The sequence below is a fragment of the Manis pentadactyla genome, chromosome 3 (genome assembly GCF_030020395.1).
Source record: "Manis pentadactyla isolate mManPen7 chromosome 3, mManPen7.hap1, whole genome shotgun sequence".
Classification (NCBI taxonomy): Eukaryota; Metazoa; Chordata; class Mammalia; order Pholidota; family Manidae; genus Manis; species Manis pentadactyla.
Window position 1 is genome coordinate 59660700 of NC_080021.1, and position 12558 is coordinate 59673257.

At 37.0% G+C, this 12558-nt stretch overlaps 1 protein-coding gene and 1 long non-coding RNA gene across 5 annotated transcripts in view; one reads left to right on the plus strand and one right to left on the minus strand.

Moving 5' to 3' along the window:
• PKIA (cAMP-dependent protein kinase inhibitor alpha) overlaps nucleotides 1–2836 on the minus strand; it is an 84361-nt gene extending 81525 nt beyond the window's left edge. Inside the window, exon 1 of one of the 4 annotated variants that reach the window (XR_008996268.1) lies at nucleotides 2418–2836. Coding sequence is in view for 1 of the 4 variants with exons in the window: in XM_057497954.1 (XP_057353937.1) it covers nucleotides 2418–2779 (362 nt within the window). In the remaining 3 variants the exon portion in view is untranslated. Of the gene's footprint in view, nucleotides 1–2190; nucleotides 2338–2417 lie in introns of those variants that run through there. The other 3 variants (XM_036887495.2, XM_057497955.1, XM_057497954.1) reach the window with 3 other exon arrangements.
• Nucleotides 1–12558, plus strand: part of LOC118913476 (uncharacterized) — a 213888-nt gene that overhangs the window by 126123 nt on the left and 75207 nt on the right. The window lies entirely within an intron of this gene.

Below are 12558 nucleotides of genomic sequence, written 5' to 3' on the forward strand. Positions count from 1 at the left end.
AGCTCCACTGAAATGAAAAATTAAGTTTTCTAATTTGTTTTCTTTATTCCCAAAAAGGCTTCTCCGATTCAGGTCCATAACTTAGTGGGTTATCTACCTGTAAAGTCACTGGCAGGTATGAGGCCCACTTAAGCTGCACCAGCCCCCTAATTCTGACCTATTTCTTACCAATTAATTCAGTTTTTCTTCAGAAACCAATTAGTGGACACTTTCAATTTCTAACCATCATTAGGATATTCTCATGCACTGCTGTTTAACATAAAGATGCCTCAAAATTACAAAAATTTTTTTGTACTTACGATCAATTGCACTCATCTCTACTTCATATGCCTTGAGCTAATATCTTAAAAATGAATTATCTTAATATTTGTTATCATTTATTCAGAATCATTATTTATATAATTAAATATTTTAAGATTAGGAAAGAAAGGTGGTAGAATAAGGGTTTTGTTGTTCTTGTTCTTTGTTCCCTCTTTCACTTGGTGTGCCTGAGATAAAATACTAGAATCTTGAAAATTTAATATTTCAAATCCAAACCACACTCAACACATAATTATATCAACAACAAAAAATAGGATGAAAACAAAAAACAGAGCTGAGGTTTCCACGATTCAGGGGAACAGTTCTGGAGTGAACCACTTGGAGCAGGATTTGCCCACCCTCTCCACTCCCTCTGCCTTATATACTGAAGGTGGAGACAAAGAAACCAACTCAAATTTTTCTCAAGTGTATTTTATAAAAAGAGAATTTTTAATCAGAAAAGCACTAATGATATATATGTCGAATTAACCTGATTTCACAGAACCAGTATCTCTGTCTAAAAGTAGTATTTAAAAAGGAAAATTAGCAGAGGTAAATTTTTTAGCTATAAATCCTGCCCCTCTTTTTCACTGACCCCCTATTAATTTACTACAATAAAATTACATGTTGCATCAGACTGTCCCTCTAATTTCAAATGTAAAGAAAACAGATATCCTTTTAAATAGAATACTGGGACACAGATACCCTACAATCTGCCTTACTGCAACAACTCTGTTAATGATAAGGCACATTTGCAATCATCATTACAGCCATCTTAACCATTTCAGAACATTCAAATGTACATCCCTAGGTGGTAACGGGAATAGGCACCTGGCTCAGCAGCAAGGGGTTCGTGGGGAAGTCCTAGGTCAGCTGTTCAGAAACCCTAAATGGGGAGACTACATATAAATTTGAAGATGCTCAAATAACCTGAGGCTTAGACTGGCCAGATCCACTGGCTTTCTGGCTGCCTGTGGGGAGAGCCTCTCCAGAAATTCTTGTAAGGTTACTGGGGAATCCTAGGACAATCGCACTGCTTCCTTTTTGGGATGGACTGGCTCTAAGCCCTACCCAGGTAGATGTCTCACAATCCAGATGGACTAAAAAATGCTTCAAGAAAAACAGGACAGACTGACATTCACATTTCTACTTCTACCTCTGCTTAGGCACAGGAAACAAAATATGTAAATATGGTCCTCTTTCTCACATCCCAACAAGTTCTGCATCCTCAAAACCTTTTGATAAGCCCCAGTAACTACAGTGAAGGGAGTTACTGGAAACCACGTTGGTGCTGGGCTAAATGCAGGGTTTTCCATGCCATGTATTTGGGAGAAGGATACACATAATAGTACATAGAGAGAATACGAAAACTGGTGTAGCGCAATGCCCTTTCTGGGTCCTTGACAACATCAGTCATGAAAAGAGGTGGTGGATAGAAGCTGACAAGAGTTGACCTGTGAACAGGCACAAGATCCTCCTTCCCTCCCCACACCCCCAACAAAAAAATCAATGAAATGATTGACAGAGAAGATGATAAATGGAGAATGGAGACAAGTCTGCTCAACCCAAGCTGAACTCCAGAAGATAAGAGAAATTTCTCCTCTAATTTGGGACTTTTTCTAAAGATTCAGTACTGAAGTAGGTGTTTGACATTGGATTGCACACAGACCCATTCTGAAAACTGGGAAGGAAGAGGACAGAGGAAGGTAGGAAAAGAGGAAAGATTTCTGATTACTTCCCGAGGTTGCTGCCAAGGACCTGCTGCTCCAAAACCAGAAAATTACCAAGTGAAGGTTGAAGGTAAAACGTTAAACGTGCAACTCAAAATTATTTCACGTTTTGAATACTCGTCAGTGTCTAAGCGAGTCTGGCAATGAAATGGTCGGTTACCTTTAAGAGTATAGAGGCTAACCGTCTTTGTTTGCCCAGTAACACCGCTCCTCCAATCTCACACTTGGCTGATGAACATTTTAATTCCAGTTGTTGCTGCTTTTCCCTTCGCAGAATGCAGCAAGGATATTATTCCCCTTCTTCCCTCTGTATGGGAAACCCCATTCTTAACCGAGCGGAAAGCACCGCGCAGTGTGGCCACGGCTAATAATAGCCGGGCTGCTTACCTTCTCCGGATCGAGTCAGCACCTGTCCCGGGCGGCGCCCGGGGGGCCACAGTGCAGCCGCGAGGGGCCGTGTGCCCGGTCAGCTCCGCCGGCCCCCAGCCCACCTGCCAGCTGCAGCAGCTGCTCCCGCCGCCCGGCTCCGGCCGCATGAAGTCATCCCCCGCCCCGGACCGGATCACCACATTCCTTGCCAACCGCGGGGGGAGAGGCACCTCTCCGCCGTGTGCAAGGGCGCCTGGAAAGTGCACCCGACGATTGCTACTCCTCTGGGTTTTAGGTTTATTTTCCATTAATGCTTTTACAGAGGAAGCGTCGCCGGATTGTGGATCGAGAGAGAAGAGACGGAGAGACTTTCTCTGCATAGCACCTTTCCTCCAAGCGCTCCCCTGTCACGTCCGCTGCATGGACAGCTCCATTCGACTGTGTGGGTTTCCCACCCTCTTCATTTTCCTTATCAGTATTGTTCATTTCGCTGAATTTGAGATTGGCATTTTCTTTTAAACTGAACAAACATGTAGAAAATGTTTTAAATTGTCGATCTTTCTAAGCCTGTTGTAGTGTGCTCCACTTTCCTCAGTACACACGAAGCCACACACATACACACACAGCCAAACCACTCAATTATGAAAGCTGGGACATCTGGCCCTCCAGCCTAAGGTAAAGGAACTGGAAACTCCCAAAGGAGTGGAGATGTAGGATCGACCAGAGAAAGCACTCAAGGAAACAGAGAGGGGTCGCTCCAGGATTGTGTTGCTCTTGTGGTGCACTTATTAGACAGATGTTCCCTCTAGCACCCCCGCCCCCAAATGGGCTGGCTGCTGTGGTGACAGCTATAACATTTGGAAAGCAAGAAGCAAAATCCACATTAACAGATGGCTGTAACTCCTTTTTTTTCCCCCAAAAGATTTATCAGAATTGGCTTTAGGAATAATGCATATATACATAGAAACCCCTCCGTGACCCCTGACCTCACAATTTTCTCCTTCCCTCTGTCTCACTTTTTTTCCCTCTTTCCCTACCTCTCTGAACTTTTTCCTCCTTTTCTCCCTCTCTGCTGAACTGCTCAGCCTGCTGAGGGTTTAAGGGATAAAAGGACCAAAGATTTGCTCTATTTAAGGGTTTCCTTTCCCACTGTTGAGCCATTCCCAAGTAGAGAGGCTTTTTGACACTAGGGTTCTGTGTGAGTGGAGTTGCCTCATTCAACTTGCTTTTGCAATTGCTCATCACTGGGCCCAGGCCAGCTTTACCCTGTGAATATGTCCAGCAATCTAAACAGTGAATTGCACAAGGCCAAGGAAGCACATTTGATGCACGAAGAATTCCTATACCCTGTTTAGCAATCCCCAAATTGGGAGGTAATGTAGTAAACAGAGTTCTAACAAAAATCAGTAAGAATTCTTGGACCTAAAATGTATGCTTTTTAAAATCTGGGACACCTAATTCATCCCTCTGTGCCCCGCTTTCACAAAATTAGGCCATTAATATCACCACAGAACAGGCGGTTCTTAATCTTTATCAAAGGATATGTGAGGTCTGGATAGGAATATTATGTTTTTAGTTTCACAAACCTCTAACTGAAACTTAGCATTTAGCATTTACTTGAAATATAAATGCAGACAAAGTATAATAAGTGCCTGTGACTTTGTCATCAGTAGAGGTTAGAGATAATGTCCTATTGCAGTTTTATAGATACCTCAAAATATCACTACTTTGATGTTATTATAATCAAATCATTACTTTTTTATTTAACAGACTTTTTTTTTAGAATGGTTTTAGATACACAGAAAAAATTAAAGAGATAATACAGAGTTCCCAAATATTGGTATATTACATATTAATTTAAATCTATACTTTATTCAGATGTTCTTGGGATTTACCTAATGTCTTTAATTCTGTTCCAGGCTTTCATCCAGACACCATATTATATTTAGTTGTCATGTCCCCTTAGGATCCTCTGGGCTGTGATATTTTTCAGACTTTTCTTGTTTGTGATGACCTTGACAGTTTTGAGGAGGATTTGTCAAGTATTTTGTAGTATTTCTCACTATTGTAATGTCTGATGAATTTTTTTCATAAGACAGGTTATATCGGGCAGACAACCACAGAGACAAAATGCCACTTTCATAACATCAAGGGTATATACAATCAATGTAATTTATGACTGTTGATGCTGTTCTTGATCACCTTAATAAAGTAGTGTCTCAGATCCACCCCTTCTGTACTGTACTTGTTGGGACAAGTCACCATGTGAAGCCCACACGTAAGGAACAGACAGTTATGCTCCACCTCCTTGAAGGCAGAGTATGTACATAAAGTATTTATAATTTTTCTGCACAGATTTGTCTATTTTCCCCCCAATATGAATTTATTAAATTATTTATGTATATCAATATAGACTCATGGATATTTATTTTATATTTGGGGTTATAATCCAATAGTACTTTGTTTTATTGTTCAGATTGTTCCAGCTTTGGCCATTGGGAGCTGTTTCTGTTGGCTCCTAGGCTCCTTTTATTTCTGGCATTACAAGATACTTCAGACTCATCTTGTATATTTTGTGCCCCAATCCTAAAATCAGCTATTTCTCTAAGGATTCCTGATTCTTTTTATTGTATGTAATGGTAAAAGAAACCAAGATCTGGGCTCTAAGCATGCTGGTTGCTAGTGGGGTATCATTTGTTTAGGCTGTCTTGGGTGAGAGAGCAAAAAAAATATGTGTATACTAATCCATATGTTACACATATCTATAAATATTTCTATATGTAACTGTATATATTGAGCTAAAAACAAGTGCATACCAATGTCTCCAACTCTAATCCACTAACACATAGATGGTTTTATCTTCCTTCTCTTGCTTATCTGGAAATTCCTACTCTAAAAGTGAGAAATGTGGCCTCCACCATTCACCATCCATTTATTTAATTGTTCAGTGCATAGTAAAACAGTATCAGTCCTGTTAATGCATCCCCCCAATATCACTATTTTTTAGTATAGTAGGTAATAGAATTAGTTTTACCTCTTGTCATTTAATAAGTGAAATGTCCTTACATTTCTATATCCCAAATATGGTTTTTAAAATATTTTAATGACTGCATTATAAATTGGTTTAATGAGTTTCCTTTGGAATTATACATATTTTATTAATTTAAAAGTGTTATTTTATGAAGAGTTCATAAGATGATCCAGATTGTCAAAGCAATCCATGGTAAAAAGAAACTTAGGATCTCAACCATGGAAGATTATTGTGAGGTTATGAGATGATGTGAAACTGCTTGGTGCAGACTTCACGGTGAGCTCATGCTTAACTAGAGTTACCCTTGCCCACTTGGGCAGGCTTCTCTCTCCTTTTAAAGTTCTAAATGCCTTGGAGGGGAGAACATGCTAAACCTTATCGTTAATAATTTATAATTTAGTTAAAGGATTTGTTAGGCATCAGGTGATTGATGTAAGGATTCATATAAAGTTAAGGGGAGGGAGCATAAGAAGGTGAGCGGAATGGAAAGACTGAGATCACTCTGAAGGTCAAGTATTTTGTAGTTGAACAGATCTGGGCTGGGATTCTTCCTCTTACAGCTTGACTTTGTCTCATTTCTGAAATAAGGAGAACAGTGGCTGTTACCCAGGCTTGTCCTTAGGAGTGGAAGTAGATATTTGATCTTTTCCATCAACTTGTCTGATGCAGTAGAGACCAAGTGTGGTGACTTGGGACAGGCCCAGAACATATTTCTTTGTCCTTCCTGGTCCAATTTCCTTTCTACAAAGCCAGACTCACTGGAGGTATAGAAAGTTTCTCATGAGAATTTAGGCTCCTTCATCTAAAAAAGTACTCTTGTAAAAATACTTTTGTCAGGAGCTTTATACTCATGGAAGAGAAGTGTTGATAGTGCTATGGAAAAAATAAAAATTAAAGATGTTGAATGTCAGGATTTAACTGTTTCAGATACTATACCATGGCAAGAGGCATAGGGAAACTATAAAGAAAAGAAAAAAGAAATAAGAACTGTCTTATGTCAACATACAGGGTTTGAATCTGTCTTCTTGGAACTTGACATGCTCCAGTATGCCAGATAATTTAGTTTGAGTAGAGCCTAGAGTGAGGTGAAAGAGATCAATTTTTTACTCTATGACTTTTCATTGCACAACCCTTTTAAAAAACTAATCTTTGATCATCACTTTGAAGTCTGTAATGCTTTCTTTCTGATAGTCAGGAATTAGAGATCAAATGGATTAATGATATCATGAGTCTCAGCAAGGGACAATTTGAAACCAGAGACAGAGGCTCTGTGTGTGTGAAGCTGTCAGCACTAGAACTACTGTTTTGGGTTCCTGAGTCCTTCCAGAAGGAGCTCATTTAAATGCAACTACATGATCAGGAGAGGTAACTGAGTATGAAGTATCTCATTAGCAGCTATTAACAATTTAGCAGAGATTAGCTCCTCAGATTTATTATGGAGAGAAGCTGTCAGGGTGATTTGGCCCCAGCATCTGTCACCCACTGACTGCCACGTCTCCTGCTTTCCTCACTTCATAGGGGTTTTCCTAAAGCTGGCAACTTGGTTCACTAGGAAATAATTGGGCACATAGTGAATGATGACCAATATTATTTTACATAATTTTGATTTTATGCAAAAAGGTAGGGAGAGAATTTCTTTAATAATAGTACATTTATGTGTGTGGCTTAGGTTGATCAATCATGCTCTACAGAAATCTTACAATTTTAATGATAAACCACTATTCTTTCAATGAGTTTAGAAAGTATATAATGTAAAATATGTGCAAGTGCCATTTAGGGATGGTAAAGTTATAGTAATAGAAATAGAGTTGCATTCAAGTAATTACAAATAAACTAAGAATTCCTGGATTACTGTGAAAGCACTGATACAAGAGTACCAGAAACAATCATTCATACGCTTATTGGTATTTAATACTGAAAAGTATCAGCAGATATAAAAGAAATAGGGCTATGAAAGAAGGAGAAGTGACTACAAACAAAACAGAAACTGTTTCTTTAGACAGTGCTAAGAATTTGCCTTATTTTTACTAGTAAAAATACAGTATGTAGTATAGTATGACATATAATAACAGATCTCTATAATATAGGTAGTATTCTGTAATTGGAACCCTATACTTGATTTCAAAATGTGTATTTGTTTATATGAAATGCTTAGTAGCAGCATATAATTTGTTCAGTAGTGTGGTGTAAATAGTTCTCAAAAATATAGTCAATTAAAAAAATCATCATTATGAAGTCATGAAGTAAAATAATGTACTTGGGCAATAATCATTAATTTTTTTAACCTTGGGTCTTTGAAAGAACCTGATGAAACCAATAAATTCCTTCAGCAGAAAAGTGTACTTTCATGAAAACTTTTCTATTGTAATGAACGTATTTTTAAACAGTATTTATAAAGAATTATGTCCCTATAATTCTTCATTTTTTACTGAAAGAGAAATATTCAATTCTTAAAATCTAGTTTAGGCTAAAAAAAAGGAAATTTAAATTTGATTAAAAAATAAGTTTCAATGAACAGTGTTTGGTCATCAAGCAAATTGATACTCATTCACTAAGCAGATATTGATGGAGTGGCTAGTAATTATTGTTATTCTAGGCACTGTAGATATGTGAGTGAACAAGTAAATCTCTTCTTCATGGATCTTATATTCCAGTGGAAGGAGAGGACCTAAATACATAAATAGAGCTTATTTGTTGGTGGGAAGGGCCATGAAGGAATAGTGCTATGCAAGGGTGCAGAAAATTATAAAGGTTGGTCAAGGGACATTTGAGCAGAGATTTGAAAGAAGGGTGGGAACAAGTCACATGAATACATTGGAAGAAAAGCTTTGGCATATGCAGGTAGGTGGGCTTATTCCTTATGTTTTCCAGAGACTGGAAGTTTAGTTTGTTTGTCGTGAAATGATCAAAGGGGGAAATTGTTAGAAGTTGAGTTTGCAAAGTTAGGTCATTGAAAAATCATTTTGGGCCTTATAACTCTGGAAGAAAACATGTTCCTAACCCAGGACAAATAAACCTTTGAAGCCAAAATCAGTCAAAGGGAGAAATAAAGTGGGAGAAATCGTTTATTGCTTGCAAGCAGTCATCTACTCCTGCTTGCCCTATCTCTCATGACCGGGCTGCAAAGGCCCTACAAAACCTCTCAGGTCTAGGTGTGCACTTGCTTTCTACTCACCTTGTATCCACCTATTGATATGGGTATGGACTACTCTCTCTACTCCTTGGAAACACCTATTGATATGCAGATGTACTAAGGCCAGGTGAGAGATTCTGGAAATAGTGTAATTTTACCCACAACTATTGAGGCAGTGGTCAAGAGAAAGCTTTAAGGAATTAGGAGTTTACTTTTGGACATGCTGAATTTGTGATGCCTGTCAGATCTTTGTGGAGATGTGAAGTGAACAACTAGATATACTAGTCTGACATTCAGGAGAAAGGGAAATGTCATGGCTGTAGATGAAAATTTGTGACACATCATGGTATTTAAAGTCTTAGACCAGATAAAATCACTTTGGAAGTAAGTGTAGGCAGAAAATAGTTGATGTTGGAGGACCAAGCCATGGACGCTCCAGTATGTAGAGGATCTGGCAAAGTGTATAAGTAGTAAGGAGATAAAAATTGTTCCAGAAGCCAAATGGAAAGGTGTTATAAGGAAGAGCGAGAGATTATTAGTCCTATGATAAATAGATGGAGTAAGATGAAAACTGGCAATTTAGTATAGGATTTGGCAACATGGATAGCTAACAACTTTGACAAGAATAGTTTCTGTGTAGGGGGAGGACAAAAATCAGTAAATGGGAGAAAAGGAAGTAGAAATATTAACTAGAGCTATCTTTTTTGAGTAGTTTTAGTATGAAGAGCAGCAGCACAATGAGTCCATAATTAGAACAGGATACGGGATTGAGGGAAGGATTGCTTTACTTTAAAATGGGAGGCATTGCATCTTTGTATGCTGAGAGCAACATCTAGTAGAGAGCAAATAATTAATGATGCAGGACAGAGGAAATACAGTTGAAGAGAAATCCTTGTCAGCTAAGAAGAGAGAGATCCAGTGCAGAGTAGAGAGTTTGGTCTTAGATCAGAGGACAAACTTTACTGCCAAAAGAGGGAAAGCAGAGCATGTGGTTTCAGATAGACCCAGTGTAGGCTGGTAAACTTAATGTTTGGAGCTTATGGAGATTCTGTTCTGATCTCGTCTGTATTCTTAAGGAAAAGAAAAGCATCTGAGAATTTAAAGGAAGAGATGTTGGAGATGTAAAAGAGAAGTTATGAAATCATTACCTAGTACTTAAAAGTACTAAGAGTTCACATAGGGGAAATGATTATTAATTTAAATGAGACTAAATTTAAATTAATTTAAATCATCAGAGTTGTTCATCTTCCTCCTGCCATGTTTAGCTGCTTGGCACAGGTGCTGAATTAGCATTAAGTTCTATTTCACTAAAATTGGCATTTTGCAAGTTCAATACAACTGAGAGTGGAGGGCCAAGACACTTCACAGAGTCTACATACAAGAGTGATTATAATGAGGGACCATGGACACTAACTAGGATAAGCAGGGAACTGAGGAATTCAACCTTTAGCACTGCAGTTGAATTTAAATGAATATTGGATCATGAGAACTGAAAATCCTGACTCCATGGTATGTTAAAAGCATATATAACTAGAACTGCATAGTTCACTCTGTTACACAGGAATTCATGCTTCAGCTGAATCCCATCTGTAATATTTTTATTTTTGTGTTTTTGTCTGTATTACAGATAGAATTCCTGTATGTAATTTTCTGGCCCTTAAGTCAATGATCACCTGAAATAAGGTATACATTTTTCGTAAAGTCTTTCAGAAATTCACTTTACAAAAGTACTTTTTAACTTTAAAGTTTGTAGAATAGAAATAAGTATAGCAGAGCTAGAATGTTTTAAGTGCTTTGCTTGTATCTAAAGAGACATTTGTCTGACTTAAACCTGGCTCCAATTTTCAGATGTACTTCCGCAGGAATTGAAAATAGGGGAAAAAAATAGAAATTAAACAAACATCTTATCTTCAAAGAAATATGTAGCAAAATTTTCTTTTTAATGTAACACTTTCTTTCTAAATAACACTGTTGAATGTATTTTATTTTTTTCTCCAATGTAACTAATTTAATACTGCTATTGTCTTATTCTGTATGAAGCATGTTTGCCCCCTCGTGGATGATTCCAGAACTGTCACCATGAATTTTTTCTAGTTTTTTGTAGGAAAAAGCCTGAAAATGCAGATACTGGGATCAATGGGATTATTTTTCAAGAAATATTGAGACTGACATAAATGGGTTGAAATCACTAGATTTTTAACCCTTTTTATTAGTTTCAGAACTTGGCATGATGTTAAGAACCACATTCTGACTGAATCTGGAAGATGATCATCCAAGAAGTTAACATCTTGACATTCTTGTTAAATATGAGAGTACAGAATTAGGAAAGAAAGGTATTCTCACACTTATTTAAATATTAAAACCCTTAATGTTTGTAACTTAAGTGAGGAGAATGAAGTGGCTTTCTTAAATTAGCTTATGGTTGTATAAATATAAATAAAGGAAAGCCTGCCATGGATTAATCTTCACTTGCTGCATTTGGAATTACACAAGTTATGAAAAAGATTCTTAAGATTGTGTGCATATCAGTGAGTTTGACTTTTCATTAAGAGTTTTTTATAACCGACTAGAAAAAATAACTTCCATATGCTTAATGAGACATTTCTTTATGACTGAACTCCTGGAGGGAAAAGAGTATCTTCTAACTATAATTCCTTCTTTTATTCACAAATTCATATACATTAAAAAAAACTAGTGAGTAGTTAGTTACTATGCGCTTATTCAAAGTTGATTATTTCCTGTGCCATACTTTATGAATAGTTAGGATTTATCCTATGTAAATGCTATCTCCTCCATTAAATTAGTATTATTCCTAAATAAGGAGCTTTCTTTCATGAGGAAAGGAAAAAGAGTCTCAACAATGTCCAGCTTTTGCAAAACGATGTTACCAAATTTAGTGTACCAAAAAACTTTAAACATGGCAGTGTGAGTTCCCATATACCTTTTACTCAGCTTCATCAAATGTCAACATTTTATATTATCAATTATTGAAATTAGAAAGTTTACATTGACTGATACTAGTAACTAATTTATAGACTCATATTCAAATATTATCTATTGTCTCACGGTCCTGGTTTAAATTCAGTATCCCGTACTACATTTATTTGCCATATCTCCTCATTCTTTTCCAATCTAAGGCGGTTCCTCAGTCTTTCTTCATCTTTCATGACTTGAACTAATGCAAAATCCTCACCAGTTAATTTTTAGGATGTTTCTCAATTAGGGTTTCCTGATACTTTCTCATGATTAGACTAAAGTCATGCATTTCTTGAAAAGAACACCACAGTAGTGATGTTATACACTTTTCAGTGCACCGTATCGGGAGAGACAAGAATTCCATTTGTGTCATTACTAGTGACTCCAACTTTGATGCCTTGGTTAAGATGAGAGCTGCAAAGTTACTATTTTTCCCTTTGTAATTATTTGATATTATTTAAATATTCTGCTTCTTGTTTCATTTTCCTAATTTTATCTTCCATCAATAATTCCTGGATCCAGCAATATTCAACAAACAGTGTTTGATGAATATTCATTTTTATTTCCATTTTTCCTTCTACTTTACTATCTATAATATGACTATAAGGAAAGCTGTTCCTTCTCTTTCATTTATGTTTTTATTTGTATGCTATATTATATACATATATATATATCAGCATGAACTTATGGATATTTCTTTTATTCTATGGGTTAAAAACCATTATTATCATTCATTATTTTGTTTCTCAAATTGTTCCTGATTTGGTCTTTGATACTCATTCAAGCTGTCTTCCATGTTTTTTCTACACGACCATACAGTTTTTTAAACAGTACCTTATCATCTGGCTCCACAAAATGTTCCAGACCCATTTTTTACTTTCCTGTCCCAGCTTTGAATGAGTCATTTTTCGCTGAAGTTTTTGTTCCTTTTATTAAATAATGGTATTTAGAAACCAGAATCTTGGTATGAAGTGTACTCACTACTACCCAAGCTATCCCATTGCCCTTTCAGCAGACAG